Source organism: Branchiostoma lanceolatum, chromosome 5 (genome assembly GCF_035083965.1).
Source record: "Branchiostoma lanceolatum isolate klBraLanc5 chromosome 5, klBraLanc5.hap2, whole genome shotgun sequence".
In the NCBI taxonomy this organism is placed as follows: Eukaryota; Metazoa; Chordata; class Leptocardii; order Amphioxiformes; family Branchiostomatidae; genus Branchiostoma; species Branchiostoma lanceolatum.
This window is the reverse complement of record NC_089726.1, coordinates 14167107-14192266: the sequence shown is the minus strand read 5'-3', so window position 1 is coordinate 14192266 and position 25160 is coordinate 14167107. Positions and strand designations below refer to the sequence as shown.

At 40.1% G+C, this 25160-nt stretch overlaps 1 protein-coding gene across 9 annotated transcripts in view; it reads right to left on the bottom strand.

Moving 5' to 3' along the window:
* Positions 1-25160, bottom strand: part of LOC136435325 (plexin-A2-like) — a 147921-nt gene that overhangs the window by 82812 nt on the left and 39949 nt on the right. For all 9 annotated transcript variants that reach the window (XM_066428717.1, XM_066428725.1, XM_066428724.1 and 6 more), the window contains exon 4: positions 17731-17859. In XM_066428717.1, coding sequence (XP_066284814.1) covers positions 17731-17859 — 129 coding nt within the window. The remainder of the gene's footprint in view (positions 1-17730; positions 17860-25160) is intronic.

The window sequence follows — 25160 nt, the reverse complement described above, 5'->3', positions numbered from 1 at the left end:
GCATATTGAACAAAGGTACAGTAATCTGTGTTCATGGCAAATTGCAGAGCAATTTTTCAGGCTTTACGATACATGTAGGTTTGAACCACAACATGAATTAAAAATGGACTTGACAAAGCAGTCTCCTATTGCTTTCAGGCCTGAGTGAGCTAAAATATGCAGAGGGTGATCCAGAATGCACCTGACTATTGATCTAAATCGCATGGCGAAAATGAGTTTGTGGACTGAGGCAAGCTGTCCCTTCCCTATTGCTCCACTAAATGTAACTGATTTCCCCCTGAACCAAGGGAACGGAGCTGGAGGAGGAAGTGTCGACCATGGGGTCGACTCTACCTGGGGAAACAATAGATGGGATTTAGAAGGAAATCATTAGAGGAGAGCTGAGTCACCCGGACCATTTCGTTAGATGGAATCATGTCAATTTCAAGATCAATAGTTCATCCTTATCTCTTCTTAAGCTGTCACCATTGCCAGTATGGTGTTGCCACCTTGGTGCCTGACAAAATGCCACTACATCACAACAGCAAAAACGGATTGATAATAGACATCAAGCTTTTTTTCTTCCTTTGTTTCAAGGATAGTGAGTGAGTGTGTCTTAGGATATTAGGATCTGTGCATTTTGGGGGTGTGCTGCAAATGTTCCTGCTGCCTTATATTGTTTTTTTCCAAGAAATCCAAACCAACAACTATCCATCTCTGTACTGAGTACTATTAGCCTTGCTATCTCTTTCATGTACCATCTAAATGAACACTTGAACCACCTATATTGTAGGAGGGTCTGCGCTTTACGCTAAATTCAGAAGAACCCCCTACATATAACCCTAAAATCAAGGAAGGCGATAATGCCAAATTTTGCTACAAATTATGTGACTAAGACGGCTTTCCCTACTAATTACAGGATTAACAAGAGTCCGAAGACCCAAAATCTCCATGAAATTTGTTTTTATATATGATGTGATTTATTTGCCCTAGTTGTTTGTTTTTGCCGCTGGTTGTTTTATTTTATGTGCCAAAGGGTATCCACATACAGGTTTGGTAGTGTTCCCATTTGTGGTTTGACCACCAGCTGTTGGGACCTGTTGGGAATAGTTGACCTAGATAAGAGACGAACAGATGGTGCGACATCAAAGCCCACAATAGAGTAGATATTTCTCATTATTTATGCAAATTAAGTCCGAATTTGCATAATTACCACTTTAGTTTGTACATCTCTGTCCAACCCACCTGCGTACCAAATATCATGAAAATCTGTCGCTCCTTTCTTCAGTTATTCTCCTTTGAATATTTTTACAAATACGCCATTGCAGTTCCAATGGCACATACCAGGGGGCCCAAAATCGACCTTGACGTTTCTCCTCCCAGCACCTACCCACAAACCAAATATCATTACAATCCATCTACACGTTCTATAGTTATGCTGATTTTACGCATCCGGTGACACATACATACACACACGGTGACACAAACATACACACACGCGCACACACGCGCAAACACACTAACTTTGCATGATTTGCACTTCAGTGTGTACATCTCTGTCAAACCTACCTGCGTACCAAATAACATGAAAATCTGTTGTTCCTTTCTTAAGTTATACCCCTTTAGAACATTTTTACAAATAGGCCATTGTAGTTCCAGGGACACTAACCAGGGGGCCCAAAATCGACCTTGATCATTCTCCTCCCAGCGCATACCCACATACCAAATATCATTACAATCCATCAACACGTTCTACAGTTATGCTGACTTTAAGCATCCGACGACACCCATGCAAACGATTTACCTCCTTACTAATGCAAATTCGGTCTCATTTGCATAGTTTGCACTTAAGTGTGTACATCTTGGTCTAACCTATCTTTGTACCAAATAACATGACGATCTGTCGATCCTCTCTTCAGTTCTTCTACATTGAAGATTTTTACAAATACGCCATTGCAGTTCCAGTCACACATGCCAGGGGGCCCAAAATCGACCTTGACCTACCTCCACTTAACACCCACCCACATACCAAAAATCATCACAATCCATGTACAGGTTCTACAGTTATGGTGACTTTAAGCATCCGGTGACACATACATACACACAAACACCAAACGCAAGCAAAACAGTATATTCATGAAAAAGCCTTTTTTCATGGAGATAAAAAAAGCTGCCTACGCCTTACAGAAAAGAACATGCAGACCCTCTTGTAGGGTAGTCTAGGGAGGAGACCCATGTGAAGCAGCAGGAGCTGTCATGAAGTGGCAGTCCCCTGGCTCAACAGTAGGTGGAGCGGGGAGTGTCTGGATGTCACAAAGCTTCTATGAACAGGAGGTTGATGCTTTAGTAATGGTAGAAGGGGTTGTCATGTGGCATAAGGAAGGTTGCAAAGCTGGGCTAGTGAAGCATCAACACAGTTGCTCACAACAGGCTGACAGCTACACATCCAACAGTCCCGAATCTCTTCCATGAAATAATGGATAGGCTTTCATAAAAACCTTTATTTATTTCACTTGAAGAGATGAATATTCAGAAAGCAAATATTACTGCATATTCTGGCGGGCTTTAACATTGAATTGTCCTCTGATTTCTGTGGCAATAGCATTTGAAACAAAGTTGACCATGGCTTGTTCATATTTATTCTTAGTGATAAATTTTCCCTGCTTAGTTGGTATTTTGTAACAAAAACTGTTGATGGACATTGAGAGTGGGGCTCTATGGATTTGGATATGTCATAAGTTCTTGCTACCGGTATATGTGATGTAGAATCAAACCTTGAATGGGATATCAATTGCATTACAAACTAGGGAAGATAAGTATTCTGAGGGTCATATCTGAAATTACTCCGCCAATAAGTGATTCTGCAGTTTTTGCCCAGGCACTATGGCACCTTTTGGAACAATTATTGGAAAACATATTATGCTCAGTCAGAATACTTTTGGCAGGAATTCCATTAACCATGACTCTGACAATATTTCCTGATTTGACCGCCATGGCACACCCTGATTTTCATGCAAATATAACTCACACTCACAAGTGTGGTGTACCTGCATTGCACTTAGCACCAGCATAGTCCTTCTCTGCTATAAGTATAACATATACATGTAGTACCAGTACTAAACACAAGGATACACACAAATAATGTAATGTAAAACAATGGATGAGCAATGTGTTTGCCATGATTATCATAACCATTGATTGAATCGTCAATACCTTATCATGATGCCGCACAGTGACTGAGCTGAGCTAACGAGTGCATTGTAAAGACATTGTGACTTTGCGAAAGGAGTAGACCATGTAATGCACAAATGTGTCATCAGTGCATCCAGATTCAGACATAAAATAGTCTGAACTTGCAGAAATTGCCCTGACAAAGTCTGCTTACGTTAAACTTTCCAAGCCACATCACACTCTGAGGAGATCCCTCAGAGCTGCTGTGTTAAATGTATCCTAGTAAAGCATTCATAGCCTGTTGTTAGTGAGCACCATATCGCAACACAAGGCATCGAACAATCATGGAGGGGTTTAGCTGTAACTCCTGCTGGAAAATGGCAATTATAGACAGCTTTCTAGGACTCGTTTCAGGTAATAAGGCTGGTAACCGTACTATCACACTTAAGTAATGAAGACCATGACCTTCAAAAGGACGTTAGAAGAGAGATAAGAAGGTTGCGAATAATCATAAGCTTCTCACTGAGAAGATTGCTATCCTTGGTAGCGAGATGGGTGCAGACTTCAAGAGGGTAATTTGTGGAACCACATCTGGGTTCAAAAAGACAAAGTATATCAAGTTCCTAAATCTTATGGTACACCAGGGAACTACTGAAGAAATTGTGGTGTAGAATGGATCAAACCACCTCATCAGAAGAACCTTGGTAATGTCTAAGCATTTCAGACGTACCGATGAGCCTGCACTGACGCACGGCAAACTTTTGTCCAATCAGGACCCACAGCAGGTATTTCCAAACATTTCTCCTTAGTAAAGCAGAGAAAGATAAAAACTTTTTATGCTCAACATTTATGTGTTTTTGGTCTCTTAGCCCTTCTAACTTTATCTTAACCAAGGGTGATTTCAACATTCCCATTAAACCGTAAACAAAATGATGGGCAGTTAAGGCAAAGAGCACTTCCGTCCTTAAATGTCTCTCCAATATATTTGCTTCAATGTCACAGGTTTTAAGGGCAACACAAGTGACCTGTGGGTTTTTGAAACAGTGATCATCACCTTTTGAGTAATGTTTGAAAACAGCACAATTCTGGATTAAAATCAAAGTGTTTTTCAATAAAACTCAAGCATTTTATTACATGAAAAGCAAATCTACATTATCCGTTACATTAAGCCTCTAAGTTGATGCTTAAGAAATTTTACTGATCAAAATACATCAGGGTACATAAAAGTGCTGGTTGTAGGCTAGCTGATGGGAATGGCGTTCTCTTTTAAACAGACTCGTATCTTCACCACTCAGGCACTCACCAATGTACGAGAATAGCACAGCTGCTCCTTACTATACTATAAAATACTGTATCTGCATTATAAAACCCACTACGTACATGTATATGCAAACATCTCTGTTCTTTTAAGTTGATATCTTGAAATATTTCAAGAACATCAATAATTTTTCATGTGTAAGACATGAACCTTCCCTGCTCACATGAATATTGGTACTGGCCACTGAAGGTGCATTGCCCCCAACTCCTTTTGACTCTATCAAACCCTTACTTCTGCTGGGGTGTGCTTCCACCCCACTAAATCCCAAAGGATCTGAGGATAGGTGCCCTGCAGGAACACATCAATATGTTATGGGCAAGATCATTTAATTTGCACCAGCCTCAAACAGATTCAGCTTTCTGCAGATGTTCAAGGTCACATTCCACAACTTGGGTGTACTGGAAATCTTTAAAGGCACGAGGCAACGAAAATCAAATAAGTCATGGCCCACAGAGTTTAACGTTGCTAGAGCTATATTGCCCATGCCTTGCACATGAGGATAACCTTTACATCAGAAGAGGTCCTTATGCTGGCAGCCCTTGACTACGATAAGGCATGTGAGAGGTGTGCTCAAATGGTACAATCAAGGTACATCAACTGACATGTAAAGCATGTACATCAGAGTCCAATAATGGAGACTTATCTAAGAGTGTTAAAAGGCTTCTGGCCCCAACTGGGTAATCCTCAAGCTCATACCCAGGGCAGTACACCTGTATTTACCCACAGAGACCGTGGCAAAAAGTCCAGTGACGGTCTTTATTGGCTGGTGCATGTGCAGATTTTGGACTGAAGGGCAGCAACTAAGGAACAATATCACCCAATTGTGTCATTCATATCTGTCGCAATACATGTTTAACTTTGAGAATTCAAATGCATGGAACAAGTTTTGGCACACCCTGCATTGTACAACCTGATTGGTAGAAGATTGCCATCTGAAATCCTACTCCAGACAATATACATGTATGGCAATTTGTGGAGTTCTGTCAGAGCTACAATCCAAATTATAATAGTCTTAGGGGATGTTTTCAGGAAGAACAAAATATCTTAACAGCCCAATAACAGATCTTTGTCTGTTATTGTGACTCTGTTGATTCTGATTCTGTTGGCTAAAAATAGGAAACAATGTTTCTCATGTTTTCTAAACTACAATTCGACCCAAAAAGCCTCGCTGGATTTTTTCGCACCTGGGAAAAGTTCCTTTTATTTTTAATATCGAATATTCCAGGGTTTTACAAGCTGATACTCATATGCACCGGCTGTTGAAACCTGTGAACTGTGATGTGATTTCAACCATTCTAGAGGAAGAAACCCTATTCCCAGGGTGGCAACAAATGTCATCTGCAGCGAGGAAGACATAACATGTTTGACATATTCCATCCTCCTCCTCCCCACCTTCCTGCCAATAGGTCAGTATCACAGGGCACCACACCTGCTCCATATTAGCTGCAACAGGCCAGGTTTAATCTCCAGGAATTCTACCCACAAATTTTATACAGGGATCACAACAGGGTACATTCCCTCTTGGCACCCTTAAGGAATTTCACTGTTCATGTTACAGTCTTCTCCATGAATTCTACACTTTACACAGAGAACAAACAGGAAACACAGAAAAACAAGTCTTTAAAAGAAGAACTTTGGAGTCCTGAAAGGAAACAAGGAAATAAAGGAAAAATACAATAGCTTTTCCTTTGTTAGTTTGTATGAAAGCCTGAAAATCAAGCATTAGAGTTTGGCACAAGTCTCCAGCTTGTACTTGGATTTGGAGTTAAGATTTCTGCATACATGTACATTTTGTAGTCATATCTTATCTGGGATACATAAACTTTTACAACATAGAACACGACTCAGGGTACATCTGATGTACATCAAGGTCGGCCAACCAATAACACTTTAACTGTGGTCCTATCTCCAAGGAGCCACATTAAAACTTAACTGGGACAGATTACATGCACCTCTTTTTTTATATGCTTGGGTCACATTTCCAAGACAGGCGGGCCCGGCTGGGTAGCTTGCGGGAACGAAAACTGTATATGATATAATGTACAACAGGACACATAAAAAAATTACTCCTTACCATAAATTATGTAATATACTCCATATTCATTTTTTTAATTCTTTGTTTTCTCAAACAGCCCTGTTGGGCCTGGCTTGGAAATGTGACCCTAGCATTATCAAGGGGTAAATCACATAGAGCTTTCTTCATGTTTCAACATCTACCAATGTGAACTAAAGGGGGATCATCATTTTTAAAAACTAGCAACTCATTGTTATTTCTACGTCATGGAAGATTGTGCAGCTGCATGTTGCTAATGGAGGAATCATGTTCAGAAGCGTTTTCTGTTTTTCCAGATCGACAATTTCATCTCATGATCCATTTGCCTCCAAACTTTTTTCTTCCTTTTATTTCTCAATCCTCCAATTTTGGCTAAGAATGCGTCTTCTAACAAATCCCTTAGCTGCATCACTGTGCATTATATTCAGGTACAGATGAATGTTCTCGACTTTCTTCAGCAAGTTCCTGATTGGCACATTCCTCACAGTGGCTTTAGTGCAGATCCCCTGCATTTCACAATTTGTGAGTCACTTGAGTGTAAAAGTTGTAAATTGTCATCTTGGCTGGGGCTGGGATTTCTTGATTTCTTCACAGAATATATCATACCTCCAAACCATTTCTGAATGAGTATGAAGAATGTTATGCCTGCATTTCGAGTATTGCATTAGTTCAATTTACAGAATTAACCTTAAATGTAAGAAACATGCTATTTTCTGATTAGAGTTGTAGGACTCAAGTTAAAGTACAATGTCACCATGGCTCATCTATTAGTATTACTGGTATACATTGAACTGTAAATAGGACTGGAGCATCATAAATTTCTCTGCACAGTACAGCTAACAACTGTAAACTGATACTTAAACAAGCTGAGCCTTGGTAAGATAAATGTATATCAAATTGCTCCCATGACTGAATTTATGTTCACATAACAAGGCTTTAATCAGGAGTTACTGTAGGGGGAAGTGCTCACCAGTGCACATGGCTGAACTCTACGTGGTACTCCTGTGCCAACTTTGGTCATATCACAACTTCTGACTTAACAACATCATGTACTAGTCTACCGGTATACGCATTTTTATATGGTTGTGAAAGGTATGGGAAAACTATCAAGCCAGCAGGGTAAAAACAGACATCTACATGTACACCACGCAGTGTTATTTCTTGTACGTGTATATGAATTATAAGATGGCCCGAACCTTATCCAAAGTTTCTGGTTAAACAGGCTATCATACCACACCGTTCTTCTCGTACATCCATCAAATAAGACTACTTGTACATGTTTGTACATATTTGACATTGAGGAGAAAACTTTCATATTCAAACGGATATCCCACTCAAGCTTTAACTAGGCCAGAGTTGGAGCAATTTGCTTCACCGTCAGGCATAGATGGATGGTACCTGCCTTCCTTGCATAAAATCAATTCTTCAAAGGTGGATGAACACAGGAGAGGCAGTGGCTAGGTGAGGAGAAAATTACTCTTTCCACACATCTGTAAGTGTGGGAGGATGATGTATTAATGCACAACATGCCCTTTTGATGTCTGGCTTTGGAAAAATATGGGGCAATTTTGCCAGTGTACTGGGTATGTAGGCAGTAACATACATTTATGGCTGGAAAGCTGTAATGTTGTGCTTATTCCTTCAGTGGAGCTTCAAGCGGTAAATTTTTAAACACAAAAAATGTCTATAATTAATTAAATGATAAAACTAATGATGAACTATCAGAATAGCAATTGTGTTCTACACATAAATATCTGGCAATATAATAAAAACATTTAAAATCAAATAGAATTGAATATATTTACCGATACTATCATCAAACATATTTCCACACAAATAAATCTTCAATTCTGATCACATTTGAGTCTTTGTAATTCCATGCATAGACTAACTAATGAGGTACCTTGCCCACCCTCCTCCCTGTCCCTTCCCATTTCATTGGTAATCAAGCAGTTCAGGATTGATATAAAACCCAGCCTTCCACTTGGATGTTGGTCCCTGAGGAGCGCGATCTCCAGCCTGATGATGCTGAATGTGCATCTGGATACTCACTAATGAGTTGCTCTCCCCTCCGAAGGGGAGTTTATGATAGACTGGACCAGAATACTGCACCAGTGTGGGCAGCTGAAAGCCAATTATCCCCACAGCCATTTGTTTCACTAAGGAAGTTCAAAACCTTTATGACCGGTCTTCCTTTTAAGCCATTTTTATTTTTGTTTCGGTGGGACTATTTGTTAACAGTAAGAGCATTTTAAGGTACTTGAAAACTGGATAAAACATTGTGTGAATAGTAAGTCAGTCTTATACCTGGATTAACCTCCTGAACATTTCCCATATTTCTCCTACATCTATAGACAGTACAGTTAAGTCTGGCCTCGTTAAGCACATTTTAATATGACATGTAGATAATCTACAGATGCCAATTAAGACGGCTTTATTGCAAATCACAATCAAAGCTTAATGGCGAATCCGTGCATGTTTGGGGCCGTGGGGGAATACTGAAATGCCTGCAGAAGCCTCTTGGTGCCATCCAAATCATTAAATCTCCGCCACAAAAAACTTAATCTCCATTTCCTTGAAGAGAAATATTAAAATTAATGCTGCACAAAACTGAGGTACAGCCAGGATTTTGACAGCTTGAAAAATACGTCTTTATCTAAATCAGGTCCGTATGCACGTTCCATCAAAGTACACATTTTTAATCTAAAAGCCATTCAGTACTGATATTTTATTAAATTCATCTTGCCTTGGGCACATGTGACCTCAAGAATCAAATGTACAGTATTTAGGGCATTCCCCACTGAAGCTGAAGGTGCCCTTTACCTCAACCTTCTCCAAATCCAATTGGGACATTTTCCCTATACTGGTAAACCTTTTGCCACATACCAAAAGGTGGAGTAGCAGCAGAGAACTCAGATTCAATATCCTATTTACAAAATATAACAAAGTGGCAAACCAGCCAATTTCCTTAAAAATGTTAGAACAATAACTGAAGATGACATTGTGTTAACAACCAAACCGATATTTTGATCCTTGGTGGATCATCCTCTGAGCTGGATAGTCATTGGTCGATATTCAATAAGTAGGAGAGGCAGTAAAGGTCATGTGGAAATCTCCCTGGAGGATCCACACCAGAGGTTAGGGCTGCAGGCTTCCACTGCTCACAGGATTTTGATTACAGAGTTTTTGGCCTGGGCCTGGTGAAATCATTCTGACTGTTGTCGCAGCTCTGTCATCTTGATGATAAACGAGAGTCGGTCATTCAGAACAGAAAAAATTCATGTTCAAATTTCATCATCATCAGATGAGAGCGATTGGTACCTTAGTACCACATACTCATGAATTAAAGCAATGAAAAAGTCAACAACGCTTGTCATCATTACTCCTTCCCCCTCTACCTCTTTGACACTGGAGATGTTGAAATGGCCTCCTCCTAAATGCCTTCTTGTGATGCAGAAACTGTGAGTCACGCAATGCTGAAATCCATATTCAACAATCAATATCTCTTTCTAGGGGACAGTGCAGCAGCCTTGCAGGTATTGCCTTGGCCATATTTTAAAGAATGCTTCTGCCTTTGGAGCAGGTACAAGGGCATTTGCAAGGGGGAGCTTGTCTAATGCTGTGTAGACCAAAGGTTCCATAGCCACAACTGTTACAGTTCACTGCTTCTGACCACAGCCCTTTCTTCAGAAAGAGAAATTCGAACTTGACAAATACCCGATACGCTCCTCTAAGAATTGGGCAATGAACCTGCATTTACATTCAGTCCTACAGCAGTCAATGATTCACAAAAGGACTGACTACCATTTTTCAAGACATTGTTCACTGTGGCTAAAAAGTAGGGGATTTATCTAAGCAGGGGAAGAAATGAGGCATGTCCTATAATGGGTGACTTGAGTTGCCTCAACCATCGCTTTAATGGCCGTTTGTCTGATAGTGAGGGAACAGAATGGCACAAGCCTCAAGAAAACAATCTATCCTCTCTAAGATAAAGTCTGTTACATGCAACATACTCTCTAGGCTTCTCCACACCATTTCTACTTCATCCATTCATAAATAACATCCTTAAAACTTTTTAAGTAGTTGAAAATGTGATAGACGAAAGTGTTCCCGGCCTGTCTCCATCTCTTATTCATGATCCTAGATGCCTATTTGTGTCCAGTTAAAATTCCAGGGCAGCTCCTGCATAGAGCTAATCATCGGGCACACGCGCCGGCCCGAGATGGGGTAAATCCACCATAAGTCCAACTCCATTAACAGGAATATCACAAACTGCCAGGGACTGTATCCTTCAAGACAAGACTCAGTAACCCCTGCCCTCGATTCCAACTGAATTTGAATAATCCAAGATTACTCTGTTTCTCTCTTCTCTCCCATTATCTATAATCAGTAGTCAAAAGGTGACACACAGGTATCACACAATAAGATAGTGCTTTTAATCCTATGTCCGAAATGTTGTAATTTTTAAGTCTTATCATTTCTCAAACAGTCCCTCCAACAACTTCCATAGTTGCCAAGTCCCAGAGGTGCTTCTAAGGGGATTTGTGGTACTGCCAATTGGCAATAATCTGGCACAGGAGGGTCCTGGGGGGGGCTTTACCACAGAGATGGGTGATCACAGCAACCAGCCTCTCAATTACCCAACATAACACTCCACAAGAGACCTTATCCATCAGAAGTATCCATCAAGCTGACGACTCCTGGGCCAGGCTTAGGGAGGAATTGGGCTTATGGAAGAATTACCCCATAATGCTGCTTCCTTTCCCACTTCTTCTAATTAGTTATGGACTGGAGAAATCAGATTTACCGGAAGACTCGGAAAGGACACATTCTGTGTTGTTTGTTAATGTAAACAATAACTGATACAATATAGCTAAAAAAAACACAAAATCCAGCCACTCTGATGCTACATCAAAAGTTGACAGACAATACCAGTTGTAACACCAAACCAGTGTGGCTACCCAGTTGTTCAAAATAATCTTCTTTGTCCAAACCATCAATAAAAAATCAAAGATTTCAGCATATACAACAGCATAAAAGCATTAAAAATCAACTTGAGCCACATACAAGTGCACTAAAGCTAGGTAAACTGCAACAGTTTTCATGTCCGTGCCCAGAGGGGGCCATGTTGGCCTCATGTAATTGCTTTATTTCCTGCCAAATTCATGGCCATCATTACAGTTTAAGTCGTTAAAATGTCCAGAAAAACGTTTTTACGAGACTACTAATATCGTGTAATCAGATGCTACTATCAGAGGAAAGGATGTTATCCTGCATTATATATGGTTAAATTTTACCATCAGCAACGCCATAAGCAATGGCATGTTTTATCACACTGTGCAGTTGCATCAGGCGGTGTAATATGCTACGAGACAACAGTTTATGACCATTCAACTTCAAGAATCATAAACTTGATGTATTGAATTCTTGCTAATGCCTCCCATCTGCATCATATGATAGATCATAAAATAGCAAGCCAACAACCAAGGCAGGAAGTAATGATCAAAAATCAAACTTTCATCTCGACTTTGTTGTCTGTTTATTTTCATCATTCATGCAGGTGAATGTGGTGGTGCTGGCAGTAGTTGCCTCTGTTGTCCTTGGTCTCTAAGTTGGGATCTGATAGTGTCTACTTCTATGACCCATTTTGACAGCCTGTTGCCATGTTGAACAATCAAGTGCTGCTTCCTCCCACAAGTTAACTTCAATGTTTGCTATCATCATTTTATCAGTATCTTGGATACTAATTCCTCTTTCTGAAGTGCTTTTTCTGTTACCTCTTTTATTACAAAACAGCAGGAGAACAGAAAAATAATTAGAGTAGCCTTATCTCCCAGAAAACAGGAATGGGTCACATTTTACACCCCTTACTTGCTGACAAGTGAAAGTGCATTGTACTGCCCTCAAAAGGATCATAAAATTCAAACCAGGAATGTAAGGCTTATGGTACACTGCAATTTTTCTTCACTTGACCTGATACATGGTCTGAATGTAAAAATCCTAACGGGCCATTTCATCACAATATGTTGTTTGCTGATTGATGATATAACAATTCTGTACATAAGCAAGAACTTCCACCATTTTCATTGTCTAAGGACCACGAATCAAATCCAGCCAGACAGGGCTTATGCCTAAATTCCACACATCAAACAATCAATCACAGGTTTTGACAATAGTTCTTGTGACTTCGGAAGTCTCATCAACATCATGGACATAACTTATTCTTCTTTGAAGCTTCGTTAACCTGCACAATATGAATTCTAACTAGCAATATCTGAATTGAGTTATGGACACGCTAACAACTTTTAATGGGGTTTCTCACATTGAAGCCAAATGCCCTTGAATGTGAGGTTAGAGATTATACATGCAATGCAAAATGCTACTTAGGGGTGATAGCATCAGCAACCTGCATTAAACATGGTTTATCAACCTTGGGGCTCACGTCATCGGAGTAAGGGAATGTGTACAGGGCTTAACTACGATCATTTAATGTATTGGAAAGCGCTGCTTCATCCCATAACGTTTATCGATGGCGCCGTCCAATATGGGAAATGGCCACCATTTTCATGACATGATGTCGGGAGAGCAGGTAGTAGTTCACTATTCATTATTTAGACTCCATTTTCTATGTTGCTATAAGTGCTTGCATTACTACTGGGGGGAGCGTAACCTCTAATTTTGAGTCACCATCAGCCCTGCCTGGTCACATACTAGTAAGGGCAAAAATTGCAAAGGAATTTTGACAAACAATAGGAAGATACTAAGGTGAGTTTTGCAGGTCAGTTTACTTTCTTTTTTAATTGCTGCTGGATGTTTACAATTTTGTTAATTGACCGGAAATTTAATTTACAACTTGTCTGATCATACAGCAAATAAGTCAATGGTCATGAAGTCATTGTGTTTCTAACACAGGTTTTTTGGAACATTTGCAACACTACATGCATTAGCTGAACAGCAACATAAACTTGTTGTGGCTAACCTTAAGACATGATTACAGAACACACATCACCAAAGAACCAACTATTATTCACATTGAATCTACATATGTAAGACTTCCAATACTGGAAACCAACTGTCGATAAAGTACCACAATTGGAACAAAATAAAAGATTAGGCACAATTCCAAGGAAACCACCTTTTATAGATCCTACTTGAGAGTGAATAATATCGACATCATAACAATTAGGGTACAGACTTCAAGCCAAAGACCTCGATAATTTTGCATGCCAATAGCCTTGCAGCATGTATTGGAAATCCCTCTCTTGGTGAAGCCTCCATTAACTTTCTGCAGCTTATCTCCATCGTAATGCCACCACCTACCTGGGGATTTACTGGCGACACTAATGCAACATGCAGTGACATTTTGATTGTTGAATGAGATCGAGGCATTCGTTGAATAAATAGATCGGCAATTCTTCTAGCCTAGTTTTATCATTATCTTTACAGTTGAGTAAGGCTGTCGGCAGATAAGCAACTTATCATCATAAAAAAAAAAGGTTATGGACTTAAATGTCTCAAAATGTGACAACAATATACACACCCAGTGGGCATAATGTTACAAAAACAATTATAGTATCAGTATTATTCAGCAGGGTTCGTAAGACGTAATAACAGCACATTTTTAATTACAATGAAAGGGAATTTGAATAGGTTAGAATGTGCTATAATTCATATGAATTGAAGATAAATGTGCATTACAATACAACAAAATTGGAAACAAAATACATAATTATAGTGGATGCCAGCTTCTATCACCATAAACTGACCTCAAGTGAGGACCTTTGACCCTTCAGACTGGTTCCTCATTGCAGTGAAACTGAAAGTCCCAGGAACTTGAGGAAGCAAATCTGGTGCCCAATTTATAATCTAAGGAACATGAGAACTTTAGACTGTATAACAGGTAACATCAATGGTTAAACCTGTGCATTTAATATACCAGGGACTTTTCAGTCCTTTAGCCATTAAGCAAATTCCTTTTTTTACAGCTACAAGATGACCCTTAGCTGCTGACCCTTGTAGGACTCTTCCTTGGCAAAGTCCCAACCATTCCCCTCCCACTCATAACTACCACCACCTTGGGGCAGATTATGTCAAAAAGGTTACCCTTTAACCAGCCCCCAAGGCTGCACAAAGATATAACTGCTATCTCCTGATTTTACATGGCTTCTCTGCAGTCCTCAGAGCATCAGATAGAAAAGCAACATGTCAAAGTTAATCATGGTGGGTGGGTGGAGAAACCACCAATCAACTCACCCCTAAAAACTTACTAGGAGCATCTACCATCACATTGTGTAAAGCATGATTACACCTTCTAATACATTGTTTAGAGGGATAACTTTTAATACAACATCAGCATGAGACCAAATCTTAACGTGTGTCTATTTGGATCTCAGAAGACTTTCATGTAATGACGACACTAGTTACATCTCAACACTGCTGAAGACCCAAACTTTCCTGTACACCATGAATATCGTGATTGTATCTCCTCACCTCCTTCTGCTTTCGGCAATAAGCACATGTGTCTCTATGCCTCAGCATAGAACCACAGCAATGAACTGCATTGATAGGCTCTGATATTCATGAACTGTACTTGGCACTGAGACAGTCTTGTGATCAACAGTTGCAGTCATTCCCAATAACTGACTGGCCCAGACAGTACTCAATCAAGCTTCTGGAATAATGGGTGTTGTAGGAACAAATGTTATCTTTCCACAGTTTTGAGGTGGCGGACGAACTTGCCAAATGAGATTGAGACATGCCAAGAAAACTTTACTATACAGTGAGAACCTTGAGGTGAGAAAATCTGTGCCTAACAGTGATGTACCATTAAAAGCAGGGACAATTTCATTGCCACTTTGGCTTGAGGTTGTCAGATAATAAAGTATTCATTAAAACCAGGTATGTAGTATGGTCAGTGTATGCTCTATTACTTTAGTCATGTGAAAGTATTAACCAAAAGTGCACTTAAACAATACTTACATATTCTGAAATTAAAGGCAGACTAAACTCAATTTTGTCAAGCATACTGCATTATGTTAAATATACCACCACGACCAGCTCTGACTTGTTTTACACTAATCCATCATAGATTAGCGTTTTTCCAACATTTCAAATTGGCGGCCTGGTGCCCGTATACTCAATGAGTTCAAAGACCGTGACGTCAGAATCCGTCAGAATCCGACTGTTACGATCGATGCGTGTTCTGTAGAATAGATTCTGGGGCCGAGTCCGATTCTGACGGATTCTGACGTCACGGTCTTTGGACTCATTGAGTATTACGGGCACCAGGCCACCAATTTGAAATGTTGTAAAAACGCTAATCTATGATGGACTAGTTTAAAACAAGTCAGAACTGGTCTTAGTGGTATATTTAACATAATTCAGTATGCTTTACGAAATTAAGTTTAGTCTGCCTTTAACAGGAAACTTTTTGCATCTGATTCTAATTTTCTAGAGAACACAGAAGCTGACAGGTATGTTGGTGTGGGGTGAGGGTAGTGTGACCACAGCATCACGGGCCAAGCTACCCACCATGCTTGGGTGCTCCCTTCAAAGGCATCCAGGGAATACCTGGTCACTCTGGTTCACCAGTCCTGACCCCTGAAAGTTGGGTTCACCACACACTCAAGGACAACAGCAGGCCCCGTCATGCTTGTTCAATACTTCAAGGAGAAACAGCCACACTTGTTCAATACTTCAAGAAGAAATGGTCAACGACAAGTATCCAATAATGGCAGCCTGCAAAGCTAACCGTATTTCACCTTTACTTGTCTTCCTTCCAATTTGGAAACCTGATTCCACCCAATCTAGGACTCTGCAGGAACTGACTGAGTATCCCATTTACCAGCCCTTCAACTGTGCTGAACCTGGGTTCAAGTCTGAGACAGCTTTCAGATACATGGAAGGTCTGCTGTCTGACTGTAATCACCTTGAATGTTCACCTTGATTCCCAGTCAATCTAGGTTAATTTCTAGCATTATAGTCTGTAGGTAGCCTAAGCCTCCCGCTTGAGCCTGGATTCTAGTCTAACTACCTGTCTCAGCCTAGGTTCCAGTCTACTAATTCTTAAACATGAGTCTCTCTCACCCTGCATCACCATGACCAAAAGAGTCTCAAACTTCAAAGGGAAATCAGTTCAACCTGACCCCAACAGAAATCTCTGCCCTCTTTTACTCAATCCCATACTGAACTAATTGCCCCTAACAAGTGTAAGTCATTCTAAATCTGATCTTTCCTGGTGGAGGTTGGAAAGTTGACTCAGGTTAATTGTTGAAGACTGGCATAAAATATAGGATTTCTCTGGCTAGTCTGGTCTACATTAGCAGTCACAAATAGGCCTTGTTATCAAGGAAACCATTGCCAGATTTCTCCTTGACTACCCATAGAAAAGTGGACAGGCAGCAGGAAATAGGGATAAATTTGAGGCAGGAGTTGAAGAAACTGCTGAAACATGGCATAACAAGATACTATCGGTGCTCTGTTTTAAAAAGCTGACAGCAGGAAATGGAAAGTTGGCTTGGTGGGTGGTACGATTGACATTGACAAACCACTGAGAATACCTTCAGGGGAAAAACTAGCCCTTGGTGGCTCAACACTGGTTCTGCTCCACTTCCAACTGACCTAAAAGCCGCAATACCAGTAACCTTACATACTACACATGAAATATAGGCTGTAATTTCACTTGTTGCAGAAGGAATTTTCATGATTTTTCTGTTCCAGTCTGACTATTCTGTAGTCATTGATGTTGAAAACACTAATGTGACAGTCTGCAGATGATGGGTTCAAGGTCAGTGAAAAGGGCAATTGTTTTGTCCATGGAAGTCATTTAAGTTCATTGACATAGAACTTGGAGTGTATAGCATATGTACTGCCACTTGTCATCTTTAGGGCCATTTGAGAAAACTTATTTGTATCTTTTCTCCCAATACAAATAATTCTAATGCTGCCTTATGAGTCAAATGAGACAGACAAGTCTGGAGACAGCTCCCTATCTTCATGTCTACGTCTACCTCGGGGCCCCCCAATGACCTGCAGGTCAAGGGACTAGGCAGGTAGAGGCAAATGCAGAAAACAAACACCCCTCCATTCTAGCAAAGGAAAACCATTTTATACTAGTTTGCATTTTGGGTATCACGCACAACCTTGCAATAACTCCACAGCCCATTATACAGTATACAATTGCACGGATGAGTAAGAACTTGAATCCTACCTGTCTCTGCGTGGCCACATAGATGTAGTTCTTGTCTTGTGTGAAGTACATGCTGGGGAGGACAGCACTGCTCGCCACCACGGTCAGGTCCTCATACTCCTGTCCACTGGTGCCTGATGTCACCACAACCTGCAGCACAACACCAAGTCAATGACTCGTACTCTCATGGAAGAACAATGTAGCTTTCTGGTCTTTGCTTCTAAATTGCTTCTACCAGTACATCTTTACAATATAAACCACTATATTCATATCATAGTTCACTATGATCTTTATATCATGTGCCATTTGACTGAGATGATGCAAATCTAGATACATATTTATGAACAGGTCAGCCTTCTTTTACCATTGTACTTTTTAAGTTAGAGGCAAAAGAAAAAGTTATAAAGATATATCCGACCGAATCCAGACAAATCTTATCTTATGCATGCAGAGCAAGGCTGTGTCATCTCCTGCCATATCTGAATCTCTGTGAAGAATGTTTTGTCCACGTTTCCTACCCTTTTTCCAAGTTTAGCGATTCTAATCCTACCTTGACACTTTCCAAGTCTCTTTATACTATTGCTTCAGCGATGACATAACTTCCTTGCTGGAGGCTATTTCATAACCAGGCTCAATTGTATTGTATGTTGTTATAATCATTCTTTAACAGCCAGACTTATATTGCTACGTGGAAGACAAAGGCCCTGGATGCTGGTTTGGGAACAGATAAGAGACTTGAAGAATTGACAGGATGCTGCTCTGCTGATTCCATTATGATTTTCCTACAATGATTTACAGGTACAGTCAAACCTGCCTAGGCGACCACCTTTTCAACGCGACCACCTCGCCATGGCGACCGCTTTTTCTCGGTCCCGAAAATTTTCCCCATAGGCACAAGCATTAACTGCCTACCCAAGGCGACCACCTGTCCAACGCGACCGGGACCGCCACGAATTGGGACCGCACAGAGCACAATCCCTGCCCATGGCGGCCGCCTAATTTTCAAGCGTGTGGTGACATCGGATCATTTTGTTGTCGGATTTCACGGAAATGTTTTCAAGACTTTGAAGGACAAAAATAAGGACAAAAATATATGGAATAGCAATGTTATAGCATCGATTCCTCCATGAAGTGTTTTAATAAAACGTTCCCCCTTCATAAACAAATTGTAAAGACAAATGTTTGTGATGTTGTTGTGCCTATCGTTATCCTATAGTTTACCGAAAAACTCAGTTCGGTTTAAACTCAATTTTCAAAACGAATACGTAGTGCATGGCGTCAAAAAGTCAGATTTCTCAGAAATTATTATCTATTTCTTGTATTTTCAAAAAAAATGTGGCTGTGTCTCTCACTAAATTCCACCGAAAAATGACTTCGCGGCGGGCAAAACATCGGGCGAGAAATGTTGTTCCTTGGTCCCGACGCCATCTTGGATTTGGCGTGGCCCGGATTTGGCGTACCGCTGACCTTTCTAAAACACGATGCTTTTGTTTATGAACATTTACGAATACTCTAGCTATTGATGAAAATTAATATTCTTATTTTCTTTTTATTTCCATGAATCTCACAAACCTTTATTGGACGCTGTGCGTTCTGCTGCACTGACTCATACCTTTCGATGCGGTCGCACAGAGCTTGGCGGCGCGGCGCATGGTCTTCAACGAAATCACACCGTTCCGTTTCATCTTTAGTTGTCAGATCGAAAACTTTTTGACCCTTTTATCCAGCGGTCGGCGCCCCAAAAAAGGCTGGGGCCAGCAGTTGTTTTCTAGGGATTTGTCTTAGGCCTTAAAACTTCGATGATGATGTGTGTGTGTGTGTGTGTGTACTATTTAATGTAACGTGTGAATGCGGGAAGGCGCGAAGTCATTGTTTTGTACACAAAATTATGACGAAAATTTGTACACGATGTAGCGGTATACAATTATTACAACGATAACGGAAAATGTAATTTTTGTAGGATTTTTCTGTCAATGAGAATTGAACCTGGTGGGGGTCATGCTGTCTAAATTCACATAATTTCCATCCATTTACGTACTGTATTTGAAAACCTCGCCCTGGAAACATGTGAGTGGAATCCTCTTCATGGCGACCACCTGTCCATCGCGACCGTTTTTGTTCGGTCCGCCGGGTGGTCGCCTTGGGCAGGTTTGACTGTATAAAGCGAGGCTTCCTTCCAACTGGCAATATCAAGGCAGCCTGGAAAATCCTATAATATATTTCAGTCTTAAAAGGGCAGACATTAGGTGAATTTTCCTAAGCTCTGCCATCCCTTATGCAGAATTCTTGGTCAAGCATGAAGGTGATCATATTTTGCAGCACATGACGCACGTATCTGACTTGAAGTCTAAGTAAGTAAGCTTTGGAAAGTTCTCAGAATTCAAATTTTCCTGCCTTTAATCCCAGGGGGTTGGCACCAACACATCAGAATCTGATAACATGTAACTGAGCCTGAACTGTTGAATTCAGATGTCACCAACTATAGCATGAATTTAAATACAACTACATACTACATCTTTCTTTCTTTTAGATTTTCTTGCAAGCGATTTTTCATTACTGCAAGTCTCAAGGTTGTTAAAAATGTCATATTGTTGTCCAAAAAATTGCAACAATGACTTGAAATCAAAAGGATTTAAAACTACATTTTCCTTGTAACATTTTGGGCTCTGCACTATGGCACTGTAGAAGTGTAGAGTTCCAGTAGTCCCAAGGTAATGAGTCTCACAAGTACAGCTTATGCCATCCTCCTCCTTCATGAGGCTTCATCACTAATTTGTCATGAATTCCCTCTTCACCTGAGCCAAAATTAGCAACAAGAGGAGCTGTCAACAACACTGCTTGAACAGACAGATTTCCGCGTTGAAAACCTGTGTATACCTGCTAGGAAATTCCTAATTTCCACGGGTTTCAATGAGTTCCCACAGTGAAAATGCGATGTGTCCCTTTTGGGGAACCTATGCACATCTGTGTAAACGGACCATTTGCGTGTACACTTTGTGTCCTTCGATGAAAACCTGTGCGCACAAGTGTGTAAACGTGTGGACATGTGTGGAAATTACATGTGTCGGCCTTTGTGTGCGAACGAGTGGTGCATAATTTAGCAGCAATTATCGCGTAATTATCACCTAATTATCTCCCCAGTTGGTCTAACCACGCGGCCCGTCCAGATACATCCGGGTACTATTTCAAAACACCTTTTGTCATTGAAAGTAGCGTCGTTGCTATGCTACTACGCCCCTGGGACACCCCCCTGCCCCCTCCCAGCCCCCTGCCTTATACCACCTCGTCATACCGAAAGCACACGGAATCATTGCTCGTAAAGATTGACATTCTATTCACTTAATTAGAGATGAACAACAACCAATACATTCCAGCCGATACATTCTCTCAATTACATACATTTACATTTACACATGCAGTCTTTTAAAACGTTCACAGTTACACACAGACTAAGCTAACAATACCAAGACAAAAGGTGAAAACGTACGAAGTGTCTGAATGAAAATTAACAAAAGAATACAGATACATTTAATATTAGTTCGAAACATGTACAAAACTCTATCAAATCTATTAGGTTAACAGCTACATGCATTGATAAGTTCGAATTCTACATGGATTTCAAATGTTGTTGTCTACAATTCTGTCTAACTGCTGCCCTCTAGAGGCAGAAAGTCATCGTTTTCATCGAACTGAGGTAGTCAGGCTGAACTGTCCAGTGGCGCAGTAGTGTCAGGCTAAAACCTAGCCGCACGGTCCGTATGACTCGTCGCTCGTTGCTTTACTGTATCCAGACACGCCGCTGCAATGTCCACATTCTTCATCCGACACGGGTTGAAAAGTCCGGGGCGAAGCCGTAGTCAAAAGTCCGGACTGTCTTGCTTTACCAAGGAGGTCATTTGTCCATATAATCTCCGTGGCTTTACAAGGAAGTCACAAAGGTAGATTCCTGTCGCGATGTTCTGTGTTCAAACGCTGTGTATCAGTCTTGTCGTAGAATAGAAACCAGGCTCAAAATAATCCCAGGCAGGAGTCAAATAACCCACGCTAGTATCCAGACACAGAGATAGCAACAACACACATCTGCACATCTCAAATACAAACTGAAAGATTTGAAAATGGTGACAAGAACCTTGATTGGTCCCTGCTTTTTAAACCACGTGCTAACCGAGAAATACTATTGGATGTCCCTTTTTTTACTAGAATTTGCATTGACACAGACATAATTACTTGTGAAACACCGTGTATGTCTATTGCATACATTCAGATTTGAGCAGCCTGATTACTAGTTTTTCACAGATTAACAATACCTGCCAAGGACGGTGTTAAAACATGCGGCCGTGTCTTATGAATAATGACGACAGCCTGATAAATTAGTAGGTTAACAGTAAAAGTTGCAAGTAAATCGTTCTATCGACGATATAACCGGCGAGGAAATTAGAATACATCAAGTCAAATATATAACATGTCATGTTCCAAAACAACATTTACTAAAAGGCAATGGACACCATTCAGTGCAAGATGAACATGTTACATGTATGTGTGTGTGTTTTACGGAGACACGGACCTATGTCGATAATAGTTCGCGTGTGACGTAGTTAATCTTTCTATTAATCAAAGTGATACACATAGCAGTCTACATTCATGTGACTTGAACGAACATCACAGTCGGTACAGAAAATTAATACAGAAAGATAAGATTTACGTTCAGTTTTTTGTCGCCCTTGTCATAGAAACAAAAGCCCAGACAGCACAATACACATCAAATCGGTGTTTATTTTTGCAACGGGCAAATGACTATTTCATAAAAGCACAGATTCAAATCAACTCGTAGATCATAGACCCAAATACAGAAGATCACGAATGGTCGATGATAAACTAACTTCGCCGGCTACAGTGAGAATATTTGCTTGCAAGTTGAACCCTCTCTCCGTAGCCGACTCCCTTAGCATACTATTCAATCCTTGATCTATTTGGCCAATTTCTACTATTATCCCCACTCATCCTCGGGGCCTTTTAGAGGCTATGTCGATGACGTACGGTCCAGGTTTGGGGATAAGGTTTCGAACCCAAATCACCCGTATATTTTATACCAGCAGTGACGTGAAACAAGAACTTCAATGTTAGATATCGAGTTCTGTGGTTTGGGAACAATGATATGCTAATTATACTCCGCGTGGGTACGTCGTCTTGTCTTTGTTTACAACGAGAGTCAGACAAATGGGAGTCAAAATTGCACCAAGAGACGCCAATGTTTGCAATGAAAACGCAAAGCAGGCAATATGCTGGAGTTCTCCTTAATCAACGACTCCGACCCATACGTCAATGTTTATAAGAGTAAAATCATGAGAGCATTCGTTTTGTTTTCAATACAACGCCTTGCCACACATTTAATGCGTTATCGTTTGGCACCAGTATTTTAGGCTTTCCCGATTATGTAACGAATTAGACACGTATCATGGGTTTACACAATGAGGTTTTAAAAAATCATAGGTTTACGTCATTTTACCCAGGGCAAAAAGTTTAAACAATTACTCAGGCAAGGCGCTCCTTGCTCGAGGTAAATTTTCACGCACTTCACAAGTCTCTATTATCATGGTTAATTATTCCCGGCACGAGATGTTTCCTAAGGTGGGAAACTTTGGACACTTTGTGTGCACTTTTGTGTGCACATGTGTCCAATCTTGGTGACACGGGGGTAGGAAAGCCGTGTACACAGCAAGGAAATGTTGGGTTTCACCATAGTGCCCAAGCTTGCAAACTTGTGGAAATCTTTGTTTCCATGCAGTGCAAGATGGGACATCAGGAAGGAGAAAAGTTCACAGAGGGATCTAATAATGCTATCTATCATCCCAGGCCTTAAGATGACATCTGGGATATCCAACATGCAATGTTCACTGATTCATTTCAAACTAAATGAGATGATTAGAATCTTTTCTATCAATCAACCTTAGATATGATAAGGGGGAAAAAGTACCAACATTTTCAATGTGTTCCATTTATATTTTTGTATTTGCTATTAAAGGGTACCTAACTTTGAAAGGATGCTATCCTACTTTGAACTAAGAAACAAGCTGTATCAAAAGGAGTATTGTCTCTCACATGCATGCTATTATAAATCTTGGTACTGATATCGACCCCACTTACAAAAAAAGAACATTTATCAAATGTCAGAATATTCCCTGCAGGAATTTCAACAGGATGGACCTCATATTCTATAGATATGATGATGATCTATAGATACAGGTATCAATATTATGGATGAGATTTTGCAGAAATGTTATTCCGTAAATGTTGGCTCTTGTTTTTCATTAGGTGTGCTACTATACATACATGAAAGCAATTTTATTACAAATTTAAGACATTATGAAAATTACATGCCATCTGTACTTTTCAAATTGCAGTATTACCAGCAGGGCTTCATACATATGTATATACCTGTAATACAGTAGTCTTAGGGCTGTTCTTCTGAATTTACTGCATTAATCATGGTACATTATGATTCTGCTTATGGCTCTCTATCAATACTACATTTTGAAAACATATCTCACATTTTTAGATGTAAAACAGTGTCATAAACTTAGCAAGAAACATATGTAAGTGAAGTATTTTTATTGTATCTTAGAAGAAAATACAGTTTTCAACTTTTCGTTTTCATACCAATGATTTATTCCATACATCTGTTTAAAAAACTTACTTGTTTTCGAGGATACAAATGTCAGAAAATTACCTTTGGGATAACTTTATCCAATGTCTTAAATATTGCACACTATATTTGATCTACTCCCTAAATTTACTATAATTTCTTTGACCTTATCTTTCCAAAGATGTAGGTCCATCCCAAAAGTACCATACAAACATACTGTGAAGAATTACAACACCATACAGATTCAGGCAAAATATTTGAGGAAATACAGTAGGAGAGAGAAGTGGGTCACCCAGAAGTCCCGAGGGGGAGGCAAATCTATTCATGTCTTCAGGAAGACAGATAAAGCTGAGCTGCCCACTTCAGATGGATCACTGCGGCTTCTTATCTTCTTCAGGACATTTATGCCTGGGAGGAGCCCCATCCTGCTAATTTCAGCCATCAAACTTCCCTCGTACATATTTTTGAGCTAGATACATAAAATCACTTCTACCTGATGCCATGTGAAGATATGCAGCAACTGTTGAATAAAAGAATGACTGATTTTTTTAATCATAATGTGACCTACATCTTCACTTTTTTGAACTGTTGATGTTTTTTTTAAATCTAATTAAAAATGATCTGATAATAATTCAGAACATGAAAGCACCTGGAAGAGCTTTACCACAAACTTGTAAATATCTAAAATTAATCTTTCTTCATTTTCATAGGAGTTCGAGACACTGCTTAAGTAAAAAAAAAAGATCATGGGCTTATAAGCCGTGCCGGCCTTATTTCACCTTTTCATACCAGTCCTGTAATTGCAAAT